Source organism: Chiloscyllium plagiosum, unplaced genomic scaffold (genome assembly GCF_037043375.1).
Source record: "Chiloscyllium plagiosum isolate Xiang-an unplaced genomic scaffold, Cpla_swu_hap1 HiC_scaffold_6, whole genome shotgun sequence".
NCBI classification, from domain to species: domain Eukaryota; kingdom Metazoa; phylum Chordata; class Chondrichthyes; order Orectolobiformes; family Hemiscylliidae; genus Chiloscyllium; species Chiloscyllium plagiosum.
The window spans coordinates 130,649,505-130,675,087 of NW_028270144.1; the positions used below are offsets into that span (position 1 = coordinate 130,649,505).

Consider the following 25,583-nt stretch of genomic DNA (forward strand, 5'->3'; position numbering starts at 1 on the left):
AGGAACGCGGTGGTGATTCCCTCCATGTTACCAAACTGCAGGAAGACCCAGAGAAACAACCCACAGTCAGACAGGATTGTCCAGAGACATCCAGGACATCGCATTAAACACTCAGCAACAGATAGCCTTCCTTATCAACATTCCCAATGGGAATGCACAGACTCTCCCCCGTCACTGACCCCCCCCACAGCCCTGGGTACACTCTCCCCCCGTCACTGACCCCCCCCCACAGCCCTGGGTACACTCTCCCCCCATCACTGACCCCCCCACAGCCCTGTGTACACTCTCCCCCCATCACTGACCCCCCCCACAGCCCTGTGTACACTCTCCCCCCATCACTGACCCCCCCCACAGCCCTGTGTACACTCTCCCCCCATCACTGACCCCTCCCACCCTGTGTACACTCTCCCCACATCACTGACCCCCCCCATCACTGACCCGCCGACAGCCCTGTGTACACTCTCCCCATCACTGACCCCCCACACAGCCCTGTGTACACTCTCCCCATCACTGACCCCCCCCCACAGCCCTGTGTACACTCTCCCCCATCACTGACCCCTCCCCAACACAGCCCTGTGTACACTCTCCCCCATCACTGACCCCCCCCCACACAGCCCTGTGTACACTCTCCCCCATCACTGACTCCCCCACATAGCCCTGTGTACACTCTCCCCCCATCACTGACCCCCCCCCACAGCCCTGTGTACACTCTCCCCCATCACTGACCCCTCCCCCACACAGCCCTGTGTACACTCTCCCCCATCACTGACCCCCACCCCCACACAGCCCTGTGTACACTCTCCCCCATCACTGACTCCCCCACATAGCCCTGTGTACACTCTCCCCCATCACTGACCCCCCCCCACAGCCCTGTGTACACTCTCCCCCATCACTGACCCCTCCCCCATCACTGATCCCCCCCATCACTGACCCCCCCCCACAGCCCTGTGTACACTCTCCCCCATCACTGACTCCCCCACATAGCCCTGTGTACACTCTCCCCCATCACTGACCCCCCCCCCCCACAGCCCTGTGTACACTCTCCCCCCATCACTGACCCCCCCCCCCACAGCCCTGTGTACACTCTCCCCCCATCACTGACCCCCCCCCACAGCCCTGTGTACACTCTCCCCCCATCACTGACCCCCCCCCCACAGCCCTGTGTACACTCTCCCCCCATCACTGACCCCCCCCCCACCAGCCCTGTGTACACTCTCCCCCCATCACTGACCCCCCCCACAGCCCTGTGTACACTCTCCCCCCCATCACTGACCCCCCCCACAGCCCTGTGTACACTCTCCCCCCCATCACTGACCCCCCCCACAGCCCTGTGTACACTCTCCCCCCCATCACTGACCCCCCCCCACAGCCCTGTGTACACTCTCCCCCATCACTGACCCCTCCCCCATCACTGATCCCCCCCATCACTGACCCCCCCCCACAGCCCTGTGTACACTCTCCCCCATCACTGACCCCCCCCACACAGCCCTGTGTACACTCTCCCCCATCACTGACCCCCCCCCCACACAGCCCTGTGTACACTCTCCCCCATCACTGACCCCCCCCACACAGCCCTGTGTACACTCGCCCCCATCACTGACCCCCCCCCACACAGCCCTGTGTACACTCGCCCCCATCACTGACCCCCCCCCACAGCCCTGTGTACACTCCCCCCACAGCCCTGTGTACACTCTCCCCATCACTGACCCCCCCATCACTGACCCCCCCACAGCCCTGTGTACTCTCCCCCCCATCACTGACCCCCCCACAGCCCTGTGTACTCTCTCCCCCCCATCACTGACCCCCCCCACAGCCCTGTGTACTCTCTCCCCCCCCATCACTGACCCCCCCCACAGCCCTGTGTACTCTCTTCCCCCCCCCATCACTGACCCCCCCCACAGCCCTGTGTACACTCTCCCCCCCCATCACTGACCCCCCCCACAGCCCTGTGTACACTCTCCCCACATCACTGACCCCCCCATCACTGACCCCCCCCCACAGCCCTGTGTACACTCTCCCCCCCATCACTGACCCCCCCATCACTGACCCCCCCCCACAGCCCTGTGTACACTCTCCCCCCCATCACTGACCCCCCCACAGCCCTGTGTACTCTCTCCCCCCCCATCACTGACCCCCCCACAGCCCTGTGTACACTCTCCCCACATCACTGACCCCCCATCACTGACCCCCCCCCACAGCCCTGTGTACACTCTCCCCCCCATCACTGACCCCCCCATCACTGACCCCCCCCCACAGCCTGTGTACACTCTCCCCCCCATCACTGACCCCCCCATCACTGACCCCCCCCCACAGCCCTGTGTACACTCTCCCCCCCATCACTGACCCCCCCCACAGCCCTGTGTACTCTCTCCCCCCCATCACTGACCCCCCCCACAGCCCTGTGTACTCTCTCCCCCCCATCACTGACCCCCCCACAGCCCTGTGTACTCTCTTCCCCCCCCCCATCACTGACCCCCCCCACAGCCCTGTGTACACTCTCCCCCCCCATCACTGACCCCCCCACAGCCCTGTGTACACTCTCCCCACATCACTGACCCCCCCATCACTGACCCCCCCCCACAGCCCTGTGTACACTCTCCCCACATCACTGACCCCCCATCACTGACCCCCCCCCACAGGCCCTGTGTACACTCTCCCCCCCATCACTGACCCCCCCCCACAGCCCTGTGTACACTCTCCCCCCCATCACTGACCCCCCCCACAGCCCTGTGTACTCTCTCCCCCCCCCATCACTGACCCCCCCACAGCCCTGTGTACTCTCTCCCCCCCCCATCACTGACCCCCCCCATCACTGACCCCTCCCCCTTATTTAAACTTAACTCATTTTTGTGCAAGTTATTGGCCCAGGACTATCTCACTTTGAATGAAATGGTTGGTTTGCCTCCATTCCATAAATTAAAACTCCTGACATTCACCTGATGAAGGAGCGTCGCTCCGAAAGCTGGTACTTCCAAGTAAACCTGTTGGACTATAACCAGGATTAAAAAACTTACTGTGGATTCTGGAAATCTTAAATAAAACTGGGAATGGTCAAGAAACTCCACGGCTCTGGCAGCATTTGTGAAGAGAGAAACTGAGTTAATATTTCAAGTCCTCTCATTAGACTTCAGATGTTAACTCTGTTTTCTCTCTGCAGATCCTGCTACACCTGCTGAGTTTCTCCAGCAATTATTGTTTTTATGAAGTGAGTAATTTCAAAATTACAGAAAATGTAAACTTCAACCTCCAATTAGATACTTTCATTTTGAATCAGACCTGCAACATCAGCTGAACACCTGAGAAACACATTTATAATAAACCATAGAATCCTCACAGTGTAGAAACAGGCCATTCAGCCCATTAAGTCAACACTGACCCTCTGAAGAGTATCCCATCTAGATCCACCCTCCTACCCTATTACCTTGCACTTCCTGTGGGTAACCCACCTAGCCTGCACACTACGGGCAATTTCCCATGGGCAACTCACCCTGACCTGCACATCTTTGGACTGTGGGAGGAAACTAGAGCACCCGGAGGAAACCCACGCAGACACGGGAGAACGTGCAAACTCCACACAGTCAGTCGACCGAGGCTGGAACCGAACCGGGTCCCTGGTGTGTGAGGCAGCAGTGCTAACCACTGAGCCTCCATGCCACTCCGTAGTTGCTGTGAAGTTGATGACTAATTGAAATTATACTATAACAGTGTGACATATTTATCACATTGGGTGCACAGGTTGGACTGGCATTTATTTGAATTTAGGAAGATGAAGGGGTGATCTCTTTGAGAGGTTTAAGAATGATTAAAGGGTTTTATAGGGTTGTTCGACAGAAAACATTTTCTCCGGGATGGTGGGGGTGGGGGAGGGGTTGCCAAGGTTCTTAGATTCGCTACAGTCTGGAAACAGGCCCTTCGGCCCAACAAGTCCACACCGACCCTCCGAAGAGTAACCCACCCAGACCCATTCCCCTACATTTACCCCTTCACCCAACACTATGGGCAGTTCCCATGGCTTGTTCACCTGACCTGCACATCTTTGGACTGTGGGAGGAGACCGGAGCACCCAGAGGAAACCCATGCAGACACGGGGAGAATGTGCAAACTCCACACAGTCAGTCACCTGAGGCGGGAATTGAACCCGGGTCTCTGGCGCTGTGAGGCAGCAGTGCTAACCACTGAGCCACCATGCGTTCTGAATCTTCAAATCCAACCAGGCTGTTCAGGGTAACGTCAGGAAGCAATTCCTCATTCACAGTGGAGTGCCAATGGTCAGACCACTTTTGGCATATTGCACGTAGTTTTGGGCCCCATATCTCAGGAAGGATGTACTGGCCCTGGAGCGTGTTCAGAGGAAGTTCACAAGAATAGTCCCAGGAATGAAAAGCTTAACACATGAGGAACGTTTGAGGACTCTGGGTGTATACTCGATGGAGTTTAGAAGGATGGGTGGTGGGATGTAATTGAAACTGAACGGCCTGGACAGAGTGAATGTTGGGAAGGTGTTTCCATCGGTAGGAGAGACTAGGACCCGAGGGCACAGCCTTAGAGTAAAGGGAAGACCTTTTAGAACAGAGATAGGAAGAAACTTCTTCAGCCAGAGAGTGGTGAACCTGTGGAACTCATTGCCACAGAAGGCTGCGGATGCAGGTCATTGAGTGTATTTTAAGACTCAGATAGATAGGTTCTTGGGTATCAAAGGGATCAAGGGGATATGGGGAGAAAGCAGAAGAATGGAGTTGAGAAGCTTATCAGCTATGATTGAATGGCAGAGCGACTTGATGGGCTGAATGGCCTAATTTCTGCTCCTATGTCTGATCTCTTAATCTTGGGCTGCTCTGGAGTAGTTGTTGGCACGGTCATAGAGTTAGACAGACCGGAAACAGACCCTTCGGCCCAACCAGTCCATGCTGACCATGTTTGAGAGAAAGTGAGGGCTGCAGATGCTGGAGATCAGAGCTGAAAATGTGTTGCTGGAAAAGCGCAGCAGGTCAGGCAGCATCCAAGGAGCAGGAGAATCGACGTTTTGGGCATAAGCCCTTCTTCAGGAGGGCTTATGCCCGAAACGTCGATTCTCCTGCTCCTTGGATGCTGCCTGACCTGCTGCGCTTTTCCAGCAACACATTTTCATGCTGACCATTTTCCCAAACTAAACTAGTTTCACCTGCCTGCTCCTGGCCCATATCCCTCCAAACCTTTCCTATTCATGTATCCATCCAAAAGAGCATCTCATCAACCTACCCTACCCCATAACCCTGCATTTCCCCATGGCCAATTCACCTGACCTGCACATCTTTGGACTGTGGGAGGAAACCGGAGCACCCGGAGGAAACCCACGCGGACACGGAGAGAATGTGCAAACTCCACACAGTCAGTCGCCTGCGGCGGGAATTGAACCTGGGTCTCTGGCGCTGTGAGGCAACAGTGCTAACCACTGAGCCACTGTGACATGGCTTGGCCAAATGCAGTCTAGACAATGAGGCCCACATCAAGAAGAACACAATTTTAAAAAAAGACAGAGTCCACTGGGATGTGGAGGGGGATAAATCAATTCCTGTCCCTCGTTTATATCCAACAACCCAGCTGGAAAGACCAGGAGTGTTTGAGACAGAATGTTCTAGCACAGCTTGCTCTCCCCACAATCTCCATCCCACCCAATATCCATCTACCCAACCCTCATTCCATTGCTCAATGCACATCCACCCAACCCTCATCCACCCAACCCCATCCCCACCCACACCCAAGCCCACTGAACCCTCATCCCACCCAACCCCTTCTACAGCAACCCCCATCCACCCACACCCCATCCCCACCAGCCCCAATCCCCACCAACCACCATCAACCCAACCCCATCCCCATCAACCCCCACCCCACCCAACCTCCATCCCCACCAACCCCCATCCACCCAACTCCCCATCCAACCCAACCCCCATCCAACCCAACCCCCATCCACCCCAACCCCCATCCCCATCCCACCCAACCTCCATCCACCCAAACCCCATCCCCACCAACCCTATCCACCCAACCCCCATCCCCACCAACCCCCATCCCACCCCCACCAACCCCCATCCAACCCAACCCCCATCCCCATCAACCCCCATCCCACCCAACCTCCATCCCCACCAACCCCCATCCACCCAACTCCCATCCAACCCAACCCCCATCCCCCCCAACCCCCATCCACCCCAACCCCCATCCCCATCCCACCCAACCTCCATCCACCCAAACCCCATCCCCACCAACCCTATCCACCCAAACCCCATCCCCACCAACCCCCATCCCACCCCCACCAACCCCCATCCAACCCAACCCCCATCCCCATCAACCCCCATCCCACCCCCACCAACCCCATCCAACCCAACCCCCATCCCCATCAACCCCCATCCCACCCAACCTCCATCCACCCAAACCCCATCCCCACCAACCCTATCCACCCAACCCCCATCCCCACCAACCCCATCTAACCCAACCCCTATACCCATCAACCCCCATCCAACCCAACCCTCATCAACCCCCATCCCGCCCAACCTCCATCTGCCCAACTCCCATCCCCACCAACCCCATCCACCCAACCCCCATCCCCACCAACCCCCATCCCCACCAACCCCCATCCCCACCAACCCCCATCCCCACCACCCCCCATCCCCACCACCCCCCATCCCCACCACCCCCCATCCGCCCAATCCCCATCCCCACTAATCCCCATCTATCCAACCCCCATCAACCCAACCCCCATCCCCACCAAACCCCATCCCCACCAAACCCCATCCCCACCAACCCCCATCCCCACCTAACCCCATCCCCACCTAACCCCATCCCCACCTAACCCCCATCCCCACCTAACCCCCATCCCCACCTAACCCCCATCCACCCAACCACCATCCCCACCAACCCCCATTCATCCAACTCCTGTCTAAACCCTGGAGCGACATATGATTAGATGAGTGAGACTTCCTTGGCCAACCCATCAGTTACCATGACTCCCTATGCATAAAACAGTTACCATGGTGCCCCAAATTGCAAACTCTGTGACTGGGCAGGCAGGTTGTACCCCAATATTGGCATTTGGGTGTAGTGTGCACTGTCCTAGCCAGTGCTGAGGGCCATAGTTACCAGTGTATCGATCCCCAGGGTGAAGAGCATCAGGAAAAACAGGATTGACCAAATAAACGAACCAGGCAGCAGTGCTAAGGCTTCTGGGTAAGCAACGAATGCCAATCCTGGACCTACAGTGAACAGACGACAAGTCACATGGTGAATAGAAAGGGGTCACATGACCAACCAGGCCAATGTTTATATTCCACAAGATCCTTTGTCCGCCCTCCCCCCCACCCCAATCCTCCCAAACTTGAGAGAACTAGGTTAGTACATTTTCCAGTCTATCCCCAACAGGAAAACAGCAGCTTATTATCATTCTCTCTGAAAGCTGTCCCTCACCCACAAGGTTTGTCAGATTGAGGAGAGTTACAGCAATTTCATTTGAGAGAGGTCCCTGTGAAACTGAGAAGCAGCCAAACCAGATCCGAATGGAACGACAGGATTGGAAACCCTTTCGAACACAGTGAGAGGCTGCAGGAATCCCAGGAAACAAGGAAGCAGTTGGTGAGAAGATCAAACTAAACCGACCCCACTTGATACAAGACACACACAATGTGGTCAGATTAGTGAAGGTGGCTGGATACAGTGGGTGTGAGAAACATAGACCTTGTTCACCCATCTGCTTCACCCAATGTCCTTTAGGGTAGGTCTACATGTGACTCCAGGCTCACAGCAATGTTATTGTCTCTAATTGCCGTCTGAAATGGCCTAGCGAGCCACTCAGTTCAAAGGGAGTCAGGAATAGACAACAAAACAGTAGCCTTGTCAGTAATGTCCATGTCACCCAGACAAAACTCCACCAACAAACTGGGCAGAAACTGTGTGCTATGTGCTGGAGTCACTATGAAAGGTCAGAAATAGATTGGGGAATGTGTTGGAGCCCAATTCAGAACGAGAGAATAACTCGTTTATTTAAATAATCATTTATTTGAACTTGATCTTTGAAACATACCGTATTTGGTCGGGGCTTGAGTGGGTCAATGCTGAGAGGATGTTTCCCCTCATGGGAGAGTCTAGGACCAGAGGACACAGTCTCGGTGTAAAGGGGCACCAATTTTAGACTGAGATGGGGAGGAATTCCTTCTCTCAGACGGTTGTGAGTCTTTGGAACTCCTCGTCACAGAGAGAGCTGTGGGGGCAGAGTCCGTGTGGATATTTAAGGCTGAGACAGATTCTTGATCAGTCGGGGATTTCAGGGTTACAGGGAATGGGCAGGAAAGTGGATGTGAGGAATGTGGGATTGGCTGTGATCCTATTGAATAGCAGAGCAGGCTTGAGGGGCCGAACGGCCTCCTCCTGTCCCTATTTCTGCTGGTCTCATCACCTTGAACGTAGGAAGAGAGACTGAAGGTAATTTGGGAGTAATTGTTCCCTAAAACTAGAACGTCAGTTTATCGTGACTCTTTTCTGCGGCTTATTGAGTATTTATTTTCAAAAGGCACTCAGTCTGTTTCCCAGGGTGAGGGAATCGGGGACTAGAGGGCATCAGTTAAAGGTTAGAGGGGAAAGAATAAAACCTGAGGGCAATGTTTTTACACAGAGGGCAGTGCACATATGGAATGAGCTGCCAGTGAGGCGGGTACATTAACAACATTTTAAAGGCACTTGGATAAATACATGGAGATGAAAGGTTTAGAAGGATTTGGGCCAAGTGCAGGGCATTGGGGTTAGAGTTGGGGCGAAAAGGCCAGTCTCTGTGCTGCAGGGCTCTATAGCGCGATGTGATTAGCCCCCATTCACCAAATCCCCTTATTGCACCTACAAATTACTCTGAAAAGCACCAACAGATATGTCAAACAAAATTTCTCTACCAGAAAGCAGAAGGTATTAGGTCCAGCCAGTCAGATTGAGACAGTGGGTCTCCCATTGTGCCTCAAGTGATAGGTTTGAACACTAGCCCCCATGGTTTCTGTCAGACTAGTGAGGCTATCAATCTCTGGTTTCACTTGCCCTTCTTTAACTAATTGATTCACCTTTGTCATTGTTGGTTCTTCCGGGAGGAACCTTTCCTCTCAATCAAACCCTGTGCAGTCCCTGTCCCAGGAATGTTCGAGAGGGAGAGTGTAGAGGGAGCTTTCCTCTCAATCAAACCCTGTGCAGTCCCTGTCCCAGGAATGTTCGAGAGGGAGAGTGTAGAGAGAGCTTTCCTCTCAATCAAACCCTGTGCAGTCCCTGTCCCAGGAATGTTCGAGACGGAGAGTGTAGAGGGAGCTTTACTCTCAATCAAACCCTGTGCAGTCCCTGTCCCAGGAATGTTCGAAAGGGAGAGTGTAGAGAGAGCTTTACTCTCAATCAAACCCTGTGTAATCCCTGTTCTGGGAGTGTTTGGTTGCTGGGGGGGACAGTGCAGAGGGATTTGTTCCCGGTCCCGTGATGTTGGAATGCTGTTGAGAGGGAAGCCCCGAGTAAGACCTGCTGTACTGAGGGACTTCCTGAAGGTTTCTGATCACTGTTAATCACTAGCCTTACCGGAATCCGCTACGTCTCCCACTGCCACACCTTTCCTCCAGGCCATGTGACCCAGGATGGAGAAAATGGCAAATCCTGCGAAGAAGCTGGTGACACAGTTGCCGGTCACTATGATCAGGGTGTCCCTGGGAGATAAAGGATCAGTTAGAAATGCCTGCAGTTTCTGAATGCTGCAGGGACCGTATCCCTACATTAACAACAGACAACAGTCTCAGGGAAGGAATTAGTTGCATTTTCACATCCTCATTGCATCAGAGTACTTTACAGTAGTAAAGGTTATATTTGAAGGGTAGACATCCCATTGTGCACAGCAAGATTCCACAGGCCACAATCTGACAATCTGGATGTAGGCAACAAGCAAAACTAATGTCATTTACAAAATACCGTGCAAGGATTGTAACAAAGACTACAAACAGGCAGAAATCTAGTCACCAGGATACACGAACATCAACTAGCCACAAAAAGACATGACCCTCCCTCACTACTATCCTCACATACAGGACTTTGACTGGGACAACACATCCACCTTAGGACAAGCCAAACAGAGACACGCACGAGAATTCCTAGAAGCATGGCATTCCAACCGGAACTCCATCAACAAACACATCGAGTTAGACCCCATGTCGTGGTTAATGGGGACGAGGTAGAGAGAGCGTGATGTAACTGCTGTAACCAGTCTGTATCATCATTATTACCTGACAATGTTGTTGTCAAACTTGTTGTAAGATGCCATTGACAGCAATCCTCCAAAACCGATCCCCAGGGAGTAGAATATCTGGGATGCAGCATCATTCCACACCTCGGATAAAAGGTGAAAACATGTTTGTGAGCATTCTGCTGTATCATGGAAGCCCTGAGACTGAAGGTTACTGGTAAAACTTCCCTGACTGGATACTTGTGAACGGTCAGCAGTGCCAGGGGCTTGGTGTTAGGGAGTCAGGAACAGGAGGCTATCTCTGGATGGTCAGATCCCACCCACTCACCACAGTGCGCTCTGATTGGTGGCATCTGGATCGGCAATTCAGGCCACAGTGCACAAACCCTGCCCCTGACAATATTCCCTCATTGCAAATAAAAACTACCCCAAACCTGAAGACCAATTACTGAAGGCACATTGTTAAACTTGAAAGGGTTCAGAAAAGATTCACAAGGATGTTGCCAGGGTTGGAGGATCTGAGCTACAGGGAGAGGCTGAACAGGCTGGGGCTGTTTTCCCTAGAGCATCAGAGGCTGAGGGGTGACCTTATAGAGGTTTATAAAATCATGAGGGGCATGGATAGGATAAATAGACAAAGTCTTTTCCCTGGGGTTGGGGAGTCCAGAAATGGAGGGCATAGGTTTAGTGTGAGAGGGGAAAGATATAAAAGAGACCTAAGGGGCAACTTTTTCACGCAGAGGGTGGTACGTGTATGGAATGAGCTGCCAGAGGATGTGGTGGAGGCTGGTATAATTGCAACATTTAAGAGGCATTTGGATGGATATATGAATAGGAAGAGTTTGGAGGGATATGGGCCGGGTGCTGGCAAATGGGACTAGATTGGGTTGGGATATCTGGTCGGCATGGACAAGGTGGACTGAAGGGTCTATTTTCATGCTGTACATCTCTATGACTCTCCAATCTCTCCCCTCCTTTGAGATCCTCCTTAATTCAAAACGTTTTGACTGACCTTTGTTCACTTTTCCCTATAGTTTCCTTTCAGTAATGCAGTGAGACAACGTGGTGCTGAGACCACAACTGGAGTATTGAGTACAGTCCTGCTCACTGTGTGGATGGAAGGATGTCAATGCATTAGAGGTTGGTCAGAGACCTTTACCAAACTGATGGGTGGGTTGTCCTATGAGGAACAATCAGGCAGGCTCGGGTTGTACCCACTGGAGTTTCGAACAGTCGGCGGTGAGTTAATTGAAACACATCTGATCCTGAGGAGACCTGACCGGATGAAAATGGGAAGAATGTTTCCTCTTGTGGGAGAATTTGGAGCTGGGGGCCATAGCTTAAATACAAGGGCACACCCATTTAAAACAGAGATGAGGAAACATTTATTCTCTCAGCATGTTGTGAGTGTTTAGAGCTTGCCCTGAAAAATGTGGTGGAAGCTGAGCCTTTGAATATTTTTAAGGTAGAAGAAGACAGATAACTGTTTAGCAAGGGGCATGAGGAAATGAGAATTTTACATAAAGTCAGATCAACCATGACTTTATTCAGAGTTTGGGAGAAGATTTGTAGCTCGGGTGCTCGTTGTTGTGGTTCTGTTCGCCAAGCTGGGAATTTGTGTTGCAGACGTTTCGTCCCCTGTCTAGGTGACATCCTCAGTGCTTGGGAGCCTCCTGTGAAGCGCTTCTGTGATCTTTCCTCCGGCATTTGTAGTGGTTTGAATCTGCCGCTTCCGGTTGTCAGTTCCAGCTGGTACAGAATGTATACAGGAAAGCCACACACACAGACCAAGTCCTGAACTACGAAAACAACCACCCCAACACACAAAAGAAGTTGCATCAAGACACTGTTCAAAAGGGCCACAACACACTGCAGCACACCAGAACTGCAAAAAGAGGAAGAGGAACATCTATACAATGTATTCGCCAAAAACGGATACCCGCACAATTTCATCAACAGATGCCTAAGGGGAAGACAACGGAACGAGGACATGCCACAACCCAAAGGACTAGCCACACTACCATACATCAAAAACATTTCTGAACTAACAGCCAGACTACTGCGACCACTAGGACTCATAACAGCACACAAACCAACAGCCACACTCAGACAACAACTCACCAGAACGAAGGACCCAATACCCAGCATGAGCAAAACCAATGTAGTGCACAAAATCCCATGCAAGGACTGCACAAAACACTACATAGGACAAACAGGAAGACAGCTAACAATCCGCATCCATGAACACCAACTAGCCACGAAACAACACGACCAGCTATCCTTAGTAGCCACACACGCAGATGACAAGCAACATGAATTCAACTGGGACAACACGACAATTATAGGGCAAGCCAGACAGAGAACAGCCAGGGAATTCCTAGAGGCATGGCACTCATCCACAGATTCAATCAACAAACACATCGACCTGGACCCAATATACCGGCCACTGCAGCGGACAGCTGGAACTGACAACCGGAAGCGACAGGGACAGGCCACTATAAATGCCGGAGGAAACATCACAGAAGCGCTTCACAGGAGGCTCCCAAGCACTGAGGATGTCACCTAGACAGGGGACGAAACGTCTGCAACACTTGACTATTAATTGGTGGAGCAGGTTCTGGGGCTGAATGTTCTACTCCTGGCCCTGAGATCATTTCTGTTTATGTTCCTCATGTGGTTGATGCCCTGATGTCAATCCACAGTGGGATAGTTTTACTATGTTAAAGGTACTATACAAATTAAAATTGTTGTTGTTGTGAGGAGACATTGAGGATTACCATAGTAAGTTTGTTTTTAGTAAGTCAGTTGTTTTCAGGAGCAGAGGTAGACAGGAGGGAATGAGAAAATTCCTGCTCAGTCCAGGTACAGACAATCAGAAGAGAGAAAGTGAGAGAAAGTGAGAGAGAGAGAGAGAGAGAGAGAGAGAGAGAGAGAGAGAAAGTGAGAGAGAGAAAGTGAGAGAGAGAGAAAGTGAGAGAGAGAGAGAGAGAGAGAGAGAGAGAGAGAGAGAGAGAGAGAGAGAGAGAGAGAGAGAGAGAGAGAGAGCGGGAGAGCGGGAGAGCGAATTGAGGAGGAGGAAGGTTGTTTGAGTTTGAGATCTACTTTGTACCTGAGCACTCCCCAGACGCTTCCAATCCGTGCTGAGGTAGAATTTCACACCCTGGAGGGAACCTTTGAGGGTGGCACCGCGGATTATCAGCACAATCAGGACCAGGTAGGGGAATGTAGCAGTCACATAAACAATCTGAAAGACACAGAGATGGCAGCACATCAGGGCAAACAAACATTGTGGAGCAGAGCCTGCACAGTCATGGTACTGAAAATGTTTGAGGGAGTCTGGCTCCTTATTAATCCAGGAGAAAGTAAGCACTGCAGGTGCTGGAGATCAGAGTCGAAAAGTGTGTTGCTGGAAAAGCACAGCCGGTCAGGCAGCATCTGAGGAGCAGGAGAATCAACATTTCATGCATATGCCCTTCATATTGAAACGTCGATTCTCCTGCTCCTTGGATGTTGCCTGACCTGCTGTGCTTTTCCAGCACCACACTTTTCAAATCCTTAACTCAGTTCTTCAGACAGGCTGCAGATACTGGGTGGGCCTTTCAGTCAGTAACAGCAGGATCCAAGTTGGCTGAGGGTGATGGAATGCACGTCTTGTTATTCTGAGATCAGTGGAGATCTGTGTGGATCCAGTTGAAAACAAACTCAAACCAGTTCCCAATGAGCTTGGTCCCACACATAATCCAACTCCCACTGGCAGGAAACTACCACAATCACTGATGCAGCATTGATGGGGTTGTGAGGTTGGTGTGGAGGTGGTTTAACTGAAACAGCATCTGACAGCAGTACAGTGTCTAGGAATACACAAGGGAAGGACATTGATAGGTTACTGGGTACAGATGGATGTTAATACCCTGGAGAAATACAGAAACGAGGAGCAGGGGTAGGCTGGACAGTGGACAGTGTTCAAACCTGCTCCACCATTTATTATGATCACAGCTGATCCTCAAACACAAGGTCAAATTCCCACTTTCTCCAATACACCTCGATGCCTTTAAAACCTCAAACTTAATTTATCTCTTTCTTGAATATATTCAGTGACTTGATCTCTACAGCCTTCTGTGGTAGAGGGTACCACAGGTTCACTCTCCACTGAGAGAAGAAATATTTCCTCATCTCAGTCCTAAATGATCTACCCAGCACTCTGAGACTGTGTCCCCTGGGTCGAGACTCCCCACTCAGGGGAAACACTATCCCTGCATCCCGTCTGTCCAGCCCTGTTAGAATGTTACATGTCCACTCACTCTCATCCTGTTGAACTCTAGTGATTACAGACCCAGGCGAACCAACCTGTCACAGGACAGTCCTCCGAGTGAACTCCCTGCACTCCCTCCATGACAAGTCTATCCTTTCCTCAGTAGGGAGACCAAAGCTGTATTCAATGCTGCAGGTGTGGTCTCACCAAGGCCCTGTTTAACTGCAGTAAGACATTTAGACTTCTGAACTCAGATCCCCTTGCAATGAAGGCCAACACACCATTTATATTCCTATTTACTTGCTTCATCTTTATTGATTGGTGCGTAAGGTCTCTTTTGTACATCTACATTGCTTAATAAATCACTTTAAAGAGATAGAGGAGTATTGATTGGAGCGTTAATACATGCGGCAACTGGGTTTTGATGGGAACATTATCATATGAGGTGACTGGTCTTTAAAGAAAGGGTTAAAGGCTAATGGGGGATGAACTGGTGTTGATCGAGGGGCAATGCAGTAGAGGCACAGATGCTGATGGAGTGTTAATATCGTGGGTTAATATAGTTTGGGTTAATGTAGTTCAGTGATAAGTGATGGTGGAGGTTCTCTGTGATCAGCTCACCTTGCCTGAGCTGCGAATCCCTTTCAGACAGCACAAGAAGATAATGACCCAGGCAGCGAGCAGGCAAATGGCCAGTTCCCATCGGACAGGGCCTGGGTCATGTAGCCCTGAACTCCTCGACAATCCCAGGGTACGCTCACTGCAAAACAAGGAACCCACTGCATCAGATAGCTGCGATGTGGCACTCAGAACACCCAACAGCAGAGGGGTGGAAACAGAACATTTACAGGTATCATGGACCAGGCCAGTGACCCTCAAAACATTTCAATAAGGCAGCCCAGACCCTAACTCTGATAGTTGTTTTAAGCCGGTGTAAAGTAGATATTCTAGGAGAGGATCAGCTGGTTAAACCACTTAATTTTGAACAAAACAGAATTTATTTACAAAATTACTGAATGAAACACACACAACAGAAAACAGAAAACAGAATAACTTAAACCTCTTCGAAAACCCAACGGATTATCCTGACTCAATGCTGCTGTTCCCAATACTTGCAACAATCCTCTTACACACTCCTTGGCACAAAAGGAAAAATAAACCCAGCGTTTTACAGGAGAGAAGTCAGAGAGTACCAGCCTAGACCTGCTTCTTTGGGTCCAGCAGCTTTTTCCACACTACTGCTAAAAACCAAACCAAACCAGAGAAAAGCTGAGCTGGGAGAGCCGGCCACTCCCATTTCATTGTACAAGTGTTTTTTTTTAAACTTGAAAGCTTGTCGCCTGAGGCAGTATCTGTTAGCTATAATCAAACTAGCCCTAAAACCGTTCAATTTAGACTTTTTGGAGTCTGTGTCTTTTACGACATCTCTGAAAAAAAACCCAAGGACAACATAACCTTGTTAAAGGAGCAGCATTATCGCACAGTGAATTATAAACCAAGGTCATACACAGCTATACTGATCCTAGAAAGCTCTCCAGTTAGAAACAAAAATCCTGCTGGACTCAAAACATTAACTCATTTTTTTTTCAGATGCTAAGCAACTCAGATACTGCTCCATTTCTGCAGCAACGTCTGTTTCTTATATCAGATCTCCAGCATCCTCCTTGTTGTTTGTTTATTAACGTGCCCAGTTGTCACTGGTTCAACATCCTGTGCACTTACTAACGAGGCTGTCATGTAGCTAAACACCAGCAGGAACCTGTGACGTTAAATACTCTGCTGAGGGTTCACTGTAATTGTTACACATCTGAGATATTTAAGAGATGTGCTAAGGTGCTGTGCAAGTCTGTCTGACCTTCCATTTGTCTAATTAGTGACAAAAATAGAATAGTAGAGAAGAAAAGAGGTAACTTACTTCCAGAAGACTTCACTTGCACTTTGCTGAGTTAGGTTGGCTGTTAAATTCTGCAGAGAATGAGAGAGAGCAGTTCCTGTCAGTCTGTGAGTCAAAGGGCACCAACACTGTCAGCAGCTACAGATTCATTACTGAAGGCCCCAGTGACAGTGAAGGAACACATTACTTTAACATTTATGGTAATTGAATCACACATCTATCTCGTTTCTTCTCTTTTACTCGTTAAAATTCCTCGATTTAGTTTTCCCACTAATTAATGAAAACTAACTTAAGGACTCTGATGGAAGGAGGCCACTCAGCCCACTGAACTTGCCCCATCATTTGATTAGATAACGGCTGGTCTGCTATCTCAATGTAACTTTCCATTCTATCCTTATAGCCCTTCGACGCTTGAATCAATTATTAAGGAGGTAATGGCAGCACAACTGGAAAACGATAACCTCATCAAACAGAGTCAGCATGGCTTCACTAAATTATCTAACTTCTGCCCCCATTCGTGTTCCAAAGAACAAAGAAAATGTACAGCCCAGGAACAGGCCCTTCGGCCCTCCAAGCCTGAGCCGATCCAAATCTACTGTCTAAACGCCCAATTCCTAAGCATCTGTATCCCTCTGCTCCCCACCTACTCCTGCATCTGTCCAGACGCATCTGGGAAATTGTGCCTGACTAATGTATTAGTTTTTCGAGGAATTTGTAACCAGAGTGGATGGAGGGGAACCAGCGAATGTGTTGGATCTAGACACCAAAAGTTGTTCAACAAGGTACCTCACAGCAGGTTACGCATCAGTCAAGAGCCCATGATGTTGGAGGTTGTATATTGGCATGGATAGGGAACTGGCTCATGGGCAGGAAACAGCAAAAGGGAATAAGGGTTTTTCCAGGTTGGTGACCCAAGACCAACCCACAGGGATCGGTGCTGGGGCTGCAACTGTTAACAATATTAATGACTTGGAGGGAGGGATGGAATGTACTGTAGCCAGGTTTACAAACAACACAAAATGTAGGTGGGAAGGCAGGTTGTGAGTGGGATACAAATAGTTTATAAAGAGAGATTGATAGATTGAGTTCGTGGGCAAGAAGTTGGCAAAGAAGTATCACATGGGAAAATGTGAAGTTGTTCAAAATACAAAGAACAAAATAACAGACTATTATTTAAATAGAAAAAAATTAAAGAAAGCTGTAACACAAAGGAATCTGGAGGGACTTGTACATGAAACGAGTGTCTAAGTGTGCCCTTGTTCAAGAAGGGCAGTAGAGAAGACCCAGGGAATTATGGCCCAGCCTTACAACTTTGTTGTAGGAAACACTTTGGAAAGGATTATAAGAGATAGAATTTATAATCATCTAGCAAGCAACAATTTAATTGGAGTCAGACAATATGGTTTCATCAAGGACAGGTCATGTCTCACAAACCTCATTGAGTTTTTTGAGAAGGTGACCAAGTATGTAGATGAGGGTAGGGCAGTTGACGTGGTGTACATGGACTTCAGTAAAGTCTTGATGAAGTGCCACATGGTAGGCTGTTGGAGAAAATGCAGAGGCATGAGATAGAGCGTGATTTAGCAGTTTGGATTAGAAACTGGCTTTCTGTAAGAAGGCAGCAAGTGGTGGTTGATGGAAAATATTCAGCCTGGAGTCCGGTTACTAGTGGTGTGCCACAAGGATCTGTTTTGGGACCACTGCTATTTGTCATTTTGATAAATGACTTGGACGCAGGCATAGGTGGATAGGTTAGTAAGTTTGCAGATGACACTAAAGTCGGTGGAGTGGTAGACAGTGTGGAAGAATGTTACAGGTTCAGGGGGACGTGGATAAACTGCAGAATTGGGCTGAGAGGTGGCAAATGGAATTCAATGCAGATAAATGTGAAGCCTGATGAAGGGCTTTTGCCTGAAACATTGATTTTCCTGCTCCTCGGATGCTGCCTGACCTGCTGTGCTTTTCCAGCACCACTCTCATCTGGACACAGCTAAATGTGAGGTGATGCACTTTGGGAAGAATAACAGGAAGGCTGAATACTGGGTCAATGGAAAGATTCTTGGTAGTGTGGATGTGCAGAGGGATCTTGGAGTCCGTGTACATAGATCCCTGAAAGTTGCCACCCAGATGGATAGTGCTGTTAAGAAGGCATACAGTGTGTTAGGTTTTATTGGTAGAGGGATTGAATTCCAGAGCTGTGATGTCATGCTGCAACTGTACAAAACGCTAGTGCGGCCTCACCTGGAATATTGTGTACAGTTCTGGTTGCCCCATTACAGGAAGGATGTGGAAGCATTGGAAAAAGTGCAGAGGAGATTTACCAGCATGTTGCCCGGTCTGGAGGGAAGGGCTTAATGGGGAAAGGCTGAGGGACTTGGGGGTGTTCTCATTGGAGAGAAGAAGGCTAAGAGGGGATTTAGTAGAGACATACAAGATGATCAGAGGATTAGATAGGGTGGACAGTGAGAGTCTTTTTCCGAGGATGATGATAATGCCGGCTTGTACGAGGGGACATAGCTGCAAATTGAGGGGTGATAGATTTAAGACCGTTGTCAGAGGCAGGTTCTTTACTCAGAGAGTGGTAAGGGCTTGGACTGCCCTGCCTGCCCGCCCGTGTAAACTCAGCCACATTAGGAACATTTAAATAGTCCTTGGATAAGCAAATGGATGATGATGGGATAGTATTGGGGGATGGGCTTAGATTAGTTCACAGGTCAGTGCAACATCGAGGGCCAAAGGACCTGTTGTGCGCTGTATTGTTTCATGTTCTATGTTCTATGAGTGCGGCAAGTAATCAGGAAGGGCAAGTGGAATGTTGGCCCTTATATCAAGGGGGTTGGAGTAAAAGAGTAGGCAAATCTTCCTGTAACTGCACAAGGTGCTGGGGAGACCACATCTGGAGCACTGTGAGCAGTTTTGATCAGATCCCCTGACTAAAGGAAAGATATCATTTCACGGGAGGCAGTTGAGAGAAGGGTTCACCAGGATGGTCCCTGGGATGGTCCCTGGGATGGGGAGGGATTACTTTCTGAACAAAGGCTGGACAGGTTGGGACTCTACTCTCTGAGAATGAGAAGAATGAGAGGGGATCTCATTGAAGCACTCAGGATTCTTAAGGGGTTCGACAGGGTCAATGCTGAGAGGACGGTTCCCTCATGGGAGAGTCTAGGACCAGAGGACACAGTCTCAGAGTAAAGGGGCACCAGTTTCAGACTGAGATGGGGAGGAATTTCTTCTCTCAGAGGGTTGACTCTTTGGAATCCCTTGTCACAGAGAGCTGTGGGGGCAGAGTCCATGTGGATATTTAAGGCTGAGAGAGATTCTCGATCAGTCGGGAAATCAAGGGGGAAAGGGCAGGAAAGTGGGTGTGAGGAATACAGGATCAGCCATGGTTAGATTGAATGGTGGAGCAGGCTCGAGGGGCTGAATGGCCTCCTCCTGTCCCTATTTCTGATGGTCTTATGACAAACTGTGAATGTCAATTCCATTGTTATTGTGAACCTCACACTGTACTATGTTTGATTCTGTTGGTGAAATACAGCTGAGATAAGGTTAGGGTTAGGACTCAGCCTGGGATTTGTTATGTAAAGATTGCCTAAGCTGCAATGCGGCTGTGCTTTGATATCCCTGCTCAGGTCTGTCTGGTCTTACTGATGTTGAATAAAATACAACCACTGTCACTTCAAATCATTTCCAAACTTGGGAAGAAGGGGTTATAGGAGTAATTAAGTGTTGCTGTGAACGTCCGTCTTGTTCTGGATGGTGACCCTTGTCCCTTTCCTGCCCTATTATCCTTTGCCCAATGGCGCACAGCGCCCCTGTTGACCTGGCCTCTGTTCTGCACTATGACCCTTCACTCTGCCATGATCCTTGACCCATGGCTCCATCCTGCACTAACATTCCCAGCCACAATGCACCATGGTCCAGGCAGCTGATCTCTTTGAAGTTGGTGTATGTGCCATGCTCTCTCTATTCAGAGAATCTCTCCATTCCCAATCATTCTGCCCACGGCCTACACCATTCGATCGATGCAGGGGGTGGGGAGTCCTCCTTACCTGACACAGGGGAATGTTTGCTGGAGCCTCACATGACCAAGGCAGAGGGTTCTGGAAAGAATTACCCAGATAGAAGAATGTCCAGGCAATAATCACATTGTAGTAAAGAGAGACCAAGGATGCAACAACCAGCATTCCAATTCCAATCCCTGGGGAAGGAGGAATGAGAATAATGTCAAGCATCATGGGGTAAAACAATCCTGACAGAATGCCGTCTGTGTAACTGGGGAGCGCCCAGAAAACCTCTTCCCACTGATAGCCTTCAGACATTGGCTGTACGCCAAGTGACAGTTGTGGAGATTGTGAACGGACTCCACAAAAATCACTCTGGAGCTGCAGGGAAATGGAGATTTTCAAAGATTGAAAAGGATATCTTTTCTTATCACCCCTGAAAAGTGTCCAACAGTGCAGCACTCCCTCAGCACTGACCCTCCGACAGTGCCCACTCCCTCAGCACTGACCCTCCGACAGTGCAGCACTCCCTCAGCACTGACCCTCCGACAGTGCCCACTCCCTCAGCACTGACCCTCCGACAGTGCAGCACTCCCTCAGCACTGACCCTCTGACAGTGCAGCACTCCCTCAGCACTGACCCTCCGACAGTGCGGCAGTCCCTCGGCACTGACCCTCCAACAGTGCAGCACTCCCTCAGCACTGACCCTCTGACAGTGCGGCGCTCCCTCAGCACTGACCCTCCGACAGTGCAGCACTCCCTCAGCACTGACCCTCCAACAGTGCAGCACTCCCTCAGCACTGACCCTCCAACAGTGCAGCACTCCCTCAGCACTGACCCTCTGACAGTGCAGCACTCCCTCAGCACTGACCCTCCGACAGTGCGGCAGTCCCTCGGCACTGACCCTCCGACAGTGCAGCACTCCCTCAGCACTGACCCTCTCACAGTGCCCACTCCCTCAGCACTGACCCTCTGACAGTGCAGCACTCCCTCAGCACTGACCCTCTGACAGTGCAGCACTCCCTCAGCACTGACCCTCCGACAGTGCCCACTCCCTCAGCACTGACCCTCCGACAGTGCCCACTCCCTCAGCACTGACCCTCCGACAGTGCCCACTCCCTCAGCACTGACCCTCCGACAGTGCCCACTCCCTCAGCACTGACCCTCCGACAGTGTCCACTCCCTCAGCACTGACCCTCCGACAGTGCCCACTCCCTCAGCACTAACCCTCTGACAGTGCGGCACTCCCTCAGCACTGACCCTCCGACAGTGCGGCACTCCCTCAGCACTGACCCTCCGACAGTGCGGCACTCCCTCAGCACTGACCCTCCGACAGTGCGGCACTCCCTCAGCACTGACCCTCCGACAGTGCGGCACTCCCTCAGCACTGACCCTCTGACAGTGCCCACTCCCTCAGCACTGACCCTCTGACAGTGCGGCACTCCCTCAGCACTGACTCTCCGACAGTGCGGCACTCCCTCAGCACTGACCCTCCGACAGTGCAGCGCTCCCTGAGCACAGACCCTCCGACAGTGCGGCACTCCCTCAGCACTGACCCTCCGACAGTGTGGCACTCCCTCAGCACAGACCCTCCTACAGTGCGGCACTCCCTCAGCACTGACCCTCCGACAGTGCAGCACTCCCTCAGCACTGACCCGCCGACAGTGCAGCACTCCCTCAGCACTGACCCTCCGACAGTGTGGCACACCCTCAGCAATGACCCTCCGACAGTGCGGCACTCCCTCTGCACTGACCCTCCGACAGTGAGGCACTCCGTCAGCACTGACCCTCCGACAGTGCGGCACTCCCTCAGCACTGACCCTCTGACAGTGAGGCACTCCCTCAGCACTGACCCTCTGACAGTGCGGCACTCCCTCAGCACTGACCCTCCGACAGTGCCCACTTCCTCAGCACTGACCCTCTGACAGTGCCCACTCCCTCAGCACTGACCCTCCGACAGTGCGGCACTCCCTCAGCACTGACCCTCCGACAGTGCCCACTCCCTCAGCACTGACCCTCTGACAGTGCAGCACTCCCTCAGCACTGACCCTCCGACAGTGCCCACTCCCTCAGCACTGACCCTCCGACAGTGCGGCACTCCCTCAGCACTGACCCTCTGACAGTGCGGCACTCCCTCAGCACTGACCCTCCGACAGTGCGGCTGTGGAAACGTAGCTGGTTTGGAGTGAGGTTCTCCAGAAGAACAGGTTAAACAAGTAGATCGCGTCAGTGTGATTAAAACCAGTAGCTGGCAATATACAACACCTTTCAGCAGAGGGCAGCATTTCCACACACGTATTGGTCCAGCTCCTCCATACTGTCCCAGACTGAGCTCCATGAGGAAGAGCGGCAGGCCAGTAAATAGCATCATGATGCAGTAAGGAATCAGGAAAGCGCCTGGAACCGAGACAGAGAACAGGATCAGAAACCCACTTGAGATACAGAGAGAAGTCAGGATAGAGAGAGAGAGAGAGAGAGACAGGAAGACATCTGGAATACTGAGAGAGACAGGAACACACTTGGAATAGAAAGAGATGCAAAACATGATAAGGAACACATCTGGGATAGAGAAAGTGAGACAGAGAGAGAGAGAGAGAGAGAGCAGGATCAGGAACATAGTTCCAATGGGGTTCAGAAAACCTTAATGTAATCAACCAATATCAACATGATTTAGTGAAAGGGATATTATCTTTGACTAATTTATTGGAGTTTTAAATAGTAACAAACAAGGTAGCCAAAGGGGAACGTCTCCATGTTGTCCAGAATTTAGTTGACACATCAAAGGTTCCCACACAAAATCAGAGCACATGGCATTGGGCAGAGCACATTGGGACAGACAGAGGATTGGTTTATTGCTCCAGTTGTGTAGAGCTGGAGTACTGTGTCCAATGTTGGTGAATGTCAAGAAACATTGTGAAAGTGTTATAAGTATTTCAGAGAGCTGGTCTGTGGGATAAAGGAGGGGGCTATCTGACAAGGTAAAGGTGGATAGAGTGGGCCTGTTCCGGAGAATGGGAGGTGATCCTACTGAAACATAGAAGAGTCTGAGGAGACTTGACAAGGTGGATGTTGAAACGACGATCCCCTTGTGGGACAGACTGAACTAGTTTAAAATTACGGGGTCTGCCATTTATCACTGAGATGAAGAGAAATGTTTTTCTCTCAGATGGTTGGTTAGGCCTTGGCTCTCACTTGACCAGAGAATGGTGGAGGCAAAATCTTTAAAACTTTTACAGAGGAAGAGACTAACAATGGAGTCAAAGGTTATCAGGGTGAGGTAGGAATGTGGAGTTGAGGTCGCAGTCAGATCAGCTGGTCAGATCATGGCCATCATCTTATTAATTGGGAGAGCTGGTTGGAACGGGCCGATTGGCCCATATCAGCTTATAATTTGTATAATTGTATATAAAAGTATTCCCAAATCATTTTAAAGGTATACTTTCTTGCTAAGTTTTAAAAATGATCTTTGTTGGACAAAACTGTGGCTGCTAATCATATGATATGAATTGACTTCAGTTTCTGGAAAGTTCCAACAACAATTACAAACTCAGGCACCACTGTCCTGGAACCTTGCAGCTTTGCATTCTGTAATCGGTAAGTGCCAAAGAATAATGGACAATGTCAGTCCCCGGGACGCGCTGGTTCCCAACGAGCTCATAAGATTCATTCCACCTGCAGAAGGACCAATGGCCCATTATCTACCCCACACAGTGACTGGGGCAAAGAAAACTTATCTCGACATACGTGTGATAGTGGTAATAACGCCAAATATCACCCCCGAGGTAAGCAATTGATCCTTGACGGGGGGGGGTGAGGGCTGGGGCGGGTGGAGAAATGCACACGGAGCAGAAAAGGGTCGAGAGAGTGAAAGAGCTTGGCCAATGTGATTCAGATGGAATGCTGCTTTCTACCTCCTCCATTGCGATAGCAGAGATAGGGGAACCTCCAGACATTGCCCAGTCCCACGCAGTATCCGATACAGGACAGCAAAAACTCATGCTTCCCTCCCCAAGTGCCTCGGGGTGGTAGTGCCTCAGGAGCAGGTGCTGCAGTCTCCGACACAGACTGGGGCTGGGGCTCAACAGCCTCCTGGGTCCGGACATTGTTCTCCAAGTTCCCGCTGCTTAGAGTAACAATGGCCTGTACAGGGGAAACAGGTTGATGGTTGTTAGCAAAGTAAGCATAGCCTAAGATTTTACACAAAATTATTTCAAATGTATAACAGAGACACAGGCCATTCAGCCCATCCAGCCCGTGTTGGTGTTTATTCTACATTCAGTCTTCCCCCCCATCCTTCATCATCTAACTCCATAGAGAATGGAGGTCAGCCTGCAGCACCCAATCTGCCCTGCCTTTCATTGAGATCGTGGATGATCGGATTCTGCTCAACTCTGCTTTCCTGCCTTTTCCCCATAACCCTTGATTCCATTACTGATTAAAAATCTCTCCCTCTCTCAGCCTTGAATATATTTAATAACCCAGGTTCCACAGCTTCCTGCAGAAGAGAATTCCACAGGTACACTACCCTCTGAAAGGACACATCCCCCACATTTCTGTCTTAACCAGGCGATTTCTTGTTCTGAGATTCTACCCTTTGACCTTATACTCCCTCACAGGGAAAGTGTCCATCCTCCATGCTCCCTAAGATTCTTATACATTTTAATAAGGCTGCTCATGCCTCAAAATGCCAATGAGGACAAGATGAATGTACTCAACTTCCTTCTAATAAAATCTCTCCATACCCAGGATCAGCTTGGTGAGCCGCCTCTCCTATAAAGGACAGTATATCTTTCCTTAGATCAGGGAACTGCAAATGTTCACAGTATTCCAGCTGTGGTCTGATTAGTATTTAGTACAGTTTTAGCAAGGCCTTCCTGTTTTTAAACTCTATTCCCTTTGAAATAAAGGCCAACGTTCCATCGATGTAGGATGATGGCTTTTTTGTGACTCAAGGACAAGGATTCCCAAACCCCTCTGTGCTGTGGGTTCCTGCAGTCTTCCTCCATTTAAACAATATTCAGCACCCATATTCCTCTTCACATTTCTACACATTGTATTCTATCTGTCAAGTTTTGCCACTTAAGTAACCCGTCTATCAGTTGGATTTGTGAGTGTCATAGAATTGTACTGTTTAAATATTGTGTCACTGATTGGATGACATAAAAGTGGTGAAAAGGAACAGCAAGCTAAAGCTGAGGTCAATGTTAATTA

At 50.3% G+C, this 25,583-nt stretch overlaps 1 protein-coding gene across 1 annotated transcript in view; it reads right to left on the bottom strand.

Moving 5' to 3' along the window:
* Positions 1 to 25,583, bottom strand: part of slc6a7 (solute carrier family 6 member 7) — a 75,679-nt gene that overhangs the window by 10,660 nt on the left and 39,436 nt on the right. The window contains exons 2-11 of the mRNA XM_087988559.1: positions 24,284 to 24,512; positions 22,638 to 22,769; positions 20,421 to 20,569; positions 16,387 to 16,436; positions 15,093 to 15,231; positions 13,329 to 13,463; positions 10,260 to 10,363; positions 9,565 to 9,689; positions 7,111 to 7,223; positions 9 to 35 (exon numbers count right to left, since the gene is read on the bottom strand). Coding sequence (XP_087844685.1) covers positions 9 to 35; positions 7,111 to 7,223; positions 9,565 to 9,689; positions 10,260 to 10,363; positions 13,329 to 13,463; positions 15,093 to 15,231; positions 16,387 to 16,436; positions 20,421 to 20,569; positions 22,638 to 22,769; positions 24,284 to 24,512 — 1,203 coding nt within the window. The remainder of the gene's footprint in view (positions 1 to 8; positions 36 to 7,110; positions 7,224 to 9,564; positions 9,690 to 10,259; positions 10,364 to 13,328; positions 13,464 to 15,092; positions 15,232 to 16,386; positions 16,437 to 20,420; positions 20,570 to 22,637; positions 22,770 to 24,283; positions 24,513 to 25,583) is intronic.